General features: G+C 32.2%; 1 protein-coding gene across 1 annotated transcript; it reads left to right on the top strand.

Annotated features, from left to right (window-relative positions):
• Positions 1 to 2312: 2312 nt before the first annotated feature.
• LOC108484505 (probable inactive receptor-like protein kinase At3g56050) lies at positions 2313 to 6438 on the top strand. Its single transcript, XM_017788316.2, has 9 exons — positions 2313 to 2673; positions 2762 to 2900; positions 3183 to 3254; positions 3453 to 3596; positions 3744 to 3881; positions 4322 to 4755; positions 4901 to 5091; positions 5256 to 5388; positions 5503 to 6438. The coding sequence occupies exons 1-9, from the start codon at positions 2562 to 2564 to the stop codon at positions 6105 to 6107; spliced, it is 1968 nt and encodes a 655-aa protein (XP_017643805.1). The 5' UTR covers positions 2313 to 2561; the 3' UTR covers positions 6108 to 6438.
• Positions 6439 to 8024: the final 1586 nt, after the last annotated feature.

Here is an 8024-nt window from a genome sequence, read left to right as displayed (position 1 = left end):
GTCCTCGTGTTGCACCTCTCTCGTTTTATTTCCTTTATTTATGTTTTGCAAAATAATTTTTTTATAAAATTAAAAAACCATGCGGAATTTTATTTTTTTTCCCTTTATAAAATTAACATTATTGGAAATCTTCTACATTAACAATAAAAAAACATTTTGTTGCACACTGAATTTTCTATATTCAATCAAGACAGTAGGAGGAAACATCAAAGAAAGTCACTGTAACTCAACAAATTAATAAATTAATATATTTGTTTCATTAAAGTAAAAAAAAGGCCCTTTAAACCTACCACAGTTCACAATAAATAAATAAATAAAATCAAGTAAATGCCAAGTCAGCTTTGGACCCACCTAACCCTGTTCTAAGAAAATACTAAAAATGTCTCAGTCAATACATGCGACGTTCCTTTTCTAATCTTTCATATAAAAATTAATTTAAAAGAAATAAAATATATTTAAAAAAATTAAAATATCACATAAATTCTCTATAAATTTAAAATTTAGTTCATGTAATTTTTTTAAAATTTAATTCTTTTATTTTTTAAACTAAATTAAAAAATAAAAATTAGCAAATTAAATTTTAAAATCTAAACAACTTTTTTCCTTTGATTTTCGACACTGATCTTCAAATCGACTTGGATTTAAGGTTCATCAACGAGTACTATTCCTCCTACTGATTATCAAATTGTTGCTTAAAACTCGCTAGTCAAACTTTTTTCAAAAACTAAACTTAACAGCTTAGTGACTTAAATAAAAACTTTCTAATACTTTAGCGACTATTTTGTAATTTTTTAAATTAAAGTGATCAAAAGGTAAATTTACTAATAATTTAATGGATTTTAAGTCGAAACAAAATTACTAGTAAGATATGTAAGTAGAAACAATTTTAGTGTAAAATTATTAAAAATAAAATAATTTATAGACTTTTGCAATATTTAAAGTAATAAAACATCTTATAATATGAAATATAATATAGAAATTATATGAATTACAAAAATAATAAAAATTTATACAATTCTAAACTACACATAATTCTCAAATTTCTAAGAGTTATTATCATACAAAAAATTGTATAAATATAACACACAATAGAAAATAACAAAAACGCAACTCTCCGGCGGCGCCGCCCTCTATTTTACGTCAGTTTTCATTTACCGTAGCCGTGAGCCAGGGGCAAAAGACTTGGTAAATTAACTAAAATGCCGTGTTTTTTAAAAATATTTAACAGATTAAGCCATTTTTTTAATTTGCCGGAATATGTCGATTTTGGAAAGAAAATGAGAAAATGTGTTTAACTAAATGTGCTTTTAGCTTTAGTTAGATGATTAAATGTTAATGTTTTATATTTGAATCCTGAGCTCAATTTTTCTCTAACTCACATTTGTATTTTTTATTTCATTTTACTTCAAACTTTTTAAATTTTTAATTATATTTTTAACATATTAGTTTCTTTGTTAGATGATTGGATAATTATAATTACATCTTTGAGTTTTAGGTTCGACTTTCCTACTTATATTTCTATTTTTTCATGTTGCTTCATTTTTATTTTTAATTAATATTTTTAACATATTAACTCCTTTTATTAGATAATTAGATAATTGCGATTACATCTTAAGTCTCATATTCCATTATTTTCATAAACATATTAATGTATTTTTATTTCATGTTATTTCGATTTTTTATTTTTAATTAATACTTTTAATTAATAAATATTTTATTTTCAAGTCTTTTTATTTGTATTAATATATTTATTAATTAAAATATTAATTAAAAATAACATAGAATAAAAATATATTAATATGCTTATAAAATAATGGAACTTGGGATTTAAGAATGTAATCGTAATTATTTAACCATCTAACAAAAGGAGCTAATATATTAAAATATTAATTAAAAACTTGAAGCAATATGAAATAAAAATACAAATGTGAATAGAAAATGAATTAAACCGAGATTTAAGGATGTAATTGTAACTATCTAACCATCTAACAAAGGAACTAGTATGTTAAAAAAATTTAAAATTTAAAAAGCTTGAAGCAACATGAAATAAAAAATAAAAAATATGTGTAGGAGAAGAATTGAACTCGAGACTCAATTATAAAAATGCTAACATTTAATCATTTGACCAAAATTAAAAGCATGTCTAGCTAGACGCGTTTTCTCATTCTCTCCAGAATAGGACTAATCCGTAAAATATTTTTAAAAAACCGGCACTTTTAGTTAATTTACCCCAAAAGATTTGCAATTATTAATTTTACCGCGACAAAGAAAAACTGAAAAAAAAAACACGAAAATTCAAATCGATAAAGCCATAAGCTTTAAAAGGTTATTTGCAGAGTTCAGCCTTTTTGAGTGTACGCGTTTTCAAACCCAAAACAAATATTTTTTTTTTAAGAAAAGGAGAGGAAAAATCATCTGAATTCTGAAGTGTAAATTGATCTTATCGTGTTGTATTCAGCGTCTGACTCAGCGGCGTCTTCTCTTTCAACTCAGTGAAACATTTCTGGGTTCCTTTTTTGGGTTAAGCTTTGATCAAAAGAAGAAGAATAAAAAGGAAGACGATGATCATGGACAAGAACTGGAAGTTTATAAGATTAAAACAAGGTTTCGGAGTTGGTGTCTTGCTGTTTTTGTTATGTCAAACTTTGGTTTGTTGGTCATTGAATGAAGAAGGTAAGCTTTTTCTTTTTTTTTTTTTGGATTTTGTTTGTTTGCTGGGAAAGTGAAGGAAAATATATGATTGGTAATGGATATTATGCAGGATTGGCGTTGTTAAGGTTAAAAGATAGAGTTGTGAATGATCCTTTTTGTTCATTGTCGAGTTGGAAAGAAGAAGATGGAGAGTTTGACCATTGTTCTTGGTTTGGTGTCGAGTGTTCTGATGGCAAAGTTGTTGTTTTGTAAGTTTTCTCCTTTTCTATGTCTTACTTTTTCTTGCTCTTTTGATTTGTGCTGTTTGGCTGCTGAGAAAAGAAAGGAAAATGAATTGTAATCTTGAGTGCTCAGTATTTATTTATTTATTTATTTTTCTGGAGATGTTAGCTTTGGGATATGATTATTCAAACAGAAATATTTTCTTTACAATTTTGCAAATTTGAGACTTCCATATTTAGTATATTGAAATTTTGATAACTTATTTCCTTTAATTTGTTCTAAAATTTGATGGAATGAATAAAATGCAGGAACTTGAAGGATCTTTGTCTTGAAGGAACATTGGCACCTGAACTTGGATCTCTTGCTCATATTAAGTCCATGTAAGTGACTATGATTTGTTTATCCTTTTGTTCACATCTATGTTGCTTCCATTTTTCCTTTTTTTTTTGAAATTTTATGTTGGAATTCGATAGATCTTCTATGAGATCTTAAAATACATGAAAATCTTTTCTTTAAAAGAATATACTCGTCTCATCCTCGAGTTTATAGTCATTCTAATACCATCGTTTCCTCTACAGTATTTTGCGGAACAACTCTTTTACTGGAATTATCCCCCAAGGCATCGGAGGACTCGACGAACTAGAGGTGTTGGACTTGGGATACAATAACTTCAGTGAACCGATTCCGCCCGAACTTGGAAACAATTTGTCACTGACGATCCTGTAAGTCGACAGTGTCCAGGGACGATAACGGATTGGATATCTACATTTTCTGTAATATTCCAATCCGAATCTGTTTTCATTTGGAAGCTTTTTCTTTTCTTTCTCTATCACCTAGTATAATAACTTAATTTATGCTTATGTTTGCAGTTTACTGGACAATAATGAGCTCCTCAATAGTTTATCTCCTGAGATTTATCAACTTCAGAAGCTTTCAGAAACTCAAGTGGATGAAAACCGACTATCTAAGGCTGCTAAATTATCTTGCAAGCAAAATATCAATACATGGTATGCCATCATATTTCCAATAGAAGCCATTCTTATACAATTCGATGTTGTTTCGACTCTTTATTTTGTTTTAAGTATCGACATCCAAATATTCATGTTTGACGACATGGGATATAACCCTCCAAATATATTACAAATACATGAAAAAGCAAAGATATGTACTCACATCCGATACTCACTGAATAACATAACTTAAGAGTGATTGCATCAATCAACTAAGGTCATGTCCAGGATGGACCTTTTTGTGCTGTGAAAGTTATATGAAGTTATATGTGAAGTGTTGTACATATGTTATTCCAAAAACAAAATTAAAACATAAAGAATATTTTGTCTGGATCAAATAGATGTAATTTTCATGAAAATTTTCATCCTTTAGCTTTATTACTTTGTCTTTTTCTTTATGATTGTGTTTAATCCTTTATCTTTATATTCTCTGTTAGGAACGTTGGCCAATCTGAAGATGCAATGCGAAGGAGACTGCTTCAAGCAAGGCCACCCTCTATAAACTTCAACAACATATCTCTGTCTTCTCGTCCTTCACCTCGAGTTCCTACTCCTGTATCCGCTGAACCTTCCAGCAATCCTACATTCAGAAGAGATGCTCAGGTTAACCGATTGTCCTCTCCGACTGCTTCTCCGTCTCCGTCTCCGTCTCCGTCAATCCCAAATGCTTTGGCTCCATCACCTTCAGGAAACAATCCTATTAATTCGGGTTCAGATCATCGACCCGCAATACTGGCTGGAGCCATAGGGGGTGGTGTATTCCTTCTAATATTAATAGTCATTGCCTATCTCTTTAAAACTTCTAAGTTATCTGCTGTGAAACCTTGGTCTACCGGGCTAAGCGGACAGCTTCAGAAAGCATTTGTAACCGGTAATTCTTCTGTCATGTTGCTGCCTCAATTCTTCATTTTTATTATAGACTCGTGATGTACCTGAATAAATTTGGAATAAATTGGAAATAATCGAGCACATATTTGTATCCAACACATTGTACCTGAATTCATGTTGCATTTCAGGTGTACCAAAGCTGAAGAGATCAGAGCTGGAAGCAGCCTGCGAAGATTTCAGCAATGTGATTAGTTCTTCAACAGTTGGCACTGTGTACAAAGGGACACTGTCTAGTGGGATTGAAATATCCGTGGCCTACATCCCTGTGAAATTTGCCAAAGATTGGTCAAAGAATTTAGAAGCACAGTTCAGAAACAAGGTATTGTACTGAAAACATCCATCTCTGTTACTAGGATTCGAGTGGAAAGATCATATCTCCATACTCATGTCTCTCTCTCTCTCTATGCCTCGGACATTGCTGTCTTGCTTTACTTGGAGTGTTCTTATTGGTTTGTCTAACCATATCTAGTTTTATAATTTCAGATTGAAACATTATCAAAGGTGAACCATAAAAATTTCGTCAACCTAGTTGGATATTGTGAGGAAGGCGAGCCTTTTACGAGGATGATGGTTTTTGAATATGCTCCGAATGGAACACTTTTTGAGCATTTACACAGTTGAGCACCTAACTCTTGTTTCTCGGATGTATTTCTACATAACATGGAATAAGAACATCATAATATGTTCAGTTTTTCCTAAGTTTTCCTATGTATTTGGAATGATATTGCAGTTAAAGAATCCGAGCACTTGGATTGGACGACCAGGTTAAGAATTATGGTGGGCATCGCTTCCTGCCTAGAGCATATGCACCAGCTGAACCCTCCCATACCGCATACCAATTTGTCGTCAGCTGCAGTCAATCTAACCGAAGACTACGCGGCCAAAGTCTATGATCCGTTCTCCTGGAACGAGATAACTGCAGCTGAGAGTGAAACTGATAGAAAATACCATTTGGATACACCATCATTATCAAGGCCAGAAAGTAATGTTTATAGCTTTGGGGTATTATTATTCGAAATCTTAACCGGAAGGATGCCTTACTTGGTGGATGACAATGGTTCGCTCTACGACTGGGCATCGGACTATTTAAGAAGGGATCAACCACTCATGCAGATGGTTGATCCAACTCTAAGCTCTTTCGATGCAGATCAAGTTGAGAAAATCGGAGAGGTGATCAAATCTTGTGTCCACCCTGAACCTCAACAAAGACCAGATATGAGAGAAGTCGGTGCAAGATTGAGAGAGATCACTGCAATTACACCTGAAGGTGCAATCCCGAAAGTTTCTCCTCTTTGGTGGGCGGAGCTGGAGATTATGTCCACAGAAGCAAGCTAGGGGATGAAGTTGAAGTTATAAGAATGAAACTTTGATGTTTTTATATATCTTATATAGGTGAAAAGGCAAAACGAAGGTTGCACGTATTTAGTTTAGGTGAATTGAAAATCTGTTGTATATACATACACACACTCTGATGCAGTGATACATACATACATACATATATATACACTCAAGAAAGAGAGGAAATCCAGGAAAATCTTCGTTCTGCATTTCAGCGTGAAAATACGCAAATGGAAAAGAAAAAGCATAATTTGCAAGCCTATTGGTCTCTATTTGTTCTGATTTGTTCATTGTTAGCTTTAATTTTATTTTCTATTTCAATTTTGAAGCAACTTCTTCATCTGTTTTACCTTTATATGATTGTTAGCAAATCAAATATAATTCAAGTAAACAAATAGTAATGTTTATTGTTCGTCACTAGAGGTGTTCATGGGCCGGGCTGGGCTCAGGTCGGGCTCAACTAAAAAATTATGTTCATTTATTGGGCTAGGGCCGGGCCCAACCCAAAAAAGGGCATAAAATTTTGCCCAAGCTCGACCCGGATAAAAATACTAAAACTCAGGTCCGACTCACCCGTATTGATTTTTTATATTATTTTTATATTATTTTTAAATATATAATACTTCAAAAATACTAAAACATCAAAATAAATATTTCCCTAACAAATTGAAAATAAATTTTAAAAAATATGTAGACTTAAATAACACTAAGATAAATGCAACTTAACAAGCAAATGCCTCTAAAATAATAAAAAAATTAACAAATGCCTTTAAAATAATAAGAAATAGTAGCAACATAATAGTAAAATGGTAGCAAAATAGAGAGAAAACAACAAAAAAATAACATTAAAAAATGCATATTTTTTTTTCCTTTAGTAAATTCGGGCCGGCCAAGTCGGGCCCGGGCTAAAAATACCTTACCCGAGGCTTGTCTCATTTTTAAAATGGGCCTTATTTTTTTGTCCAAACCCATTTTTCGGGCCTATATTTTTGTCCAAACCCTCTCACATTTCGAGCAAGCCTTCGGGCCGGACTACCGACCTCTATTCATCACTTGCTGATAGGATGGTATTGGCTACTTGGCTTCCTCTTGTATATTGCCTATAACTTGCTTCTAAGTAAAGTGGGAAAGCTCGAAAGAGATGACAAGCGGCCTACTAATCACATCTGGACACACATACAAGAGGCACAACTATGAATTATCCATTGAAACTTTTTGTGTGGTAGGATGGAAAATGAAAATTTTCTTCAGAATTTAATCACTTAGAAAGTTATTTAATGTTTGATATGTCAAAATAATTTTACTTTTTTTTTTGGACTTTCTCATGATAAAAAATGAGAAAGTAACTTTTCCACATTCAATATTAATTTGGTTATTGCTGTTAAAGGAAATTTGTAACATTCCATTCCCGATCCGATCATCGGACCCGAGCTACGAAATGCTACAACAGCATCGGAGCAGATCACATTCAATATAGGCTTTAAAATTCAATTAAACAATACAACATTTCATAATCCATGCATAATATAATTTACAAATTAAACTGAGTCTCAATCGAGCTTACGAAGGTTCTTAAGTTGACCCAAGAACAATTAAGGATCAATTTGAAACTTTTTCAAAATTAATAGAAATTTTTGCAAATATGAGTCACATGACCGTGTGCCCAGGCTGTGTAACTTATTGTGCCTGTATGGAATTAATTTTTCATGCTTCAATAGTCACACGATCGTGTCTCAACCAGTGCATATTATACAACCATATGACCTGACCGTGTAACAATCAGAAACCATGTTAATAGATTCTACTTTCAATCGTCACACAGTTATGTCACCAATCCGTGTGGACACACGGCCATGTGCAAGACTGTGTGATGCATAAACATGACATTTTGTACGTGATTCAATTCAATCTTGT

Source organism: Gossypium arboreum, chromosome 6 (genome assembly GCF_025698485.1).
Source record: "Gossypium arboreum isolate Shixiya-1 chromosome 6, ASM2569848v2, whole genome shotgun sequence".
NCBI classification, from domain to species: domain Eukaryota; kingdom Viridiplantae; phylum Streptophyta; class Magnoliopsida; order Malvales; family Malvaceae; genus Gossypium; species Gossypium arboreum.
Note: the sequence above shows the minus strand (reverse complement) of the source record. Positions and strands in the feature narration are given on the sequence as shown.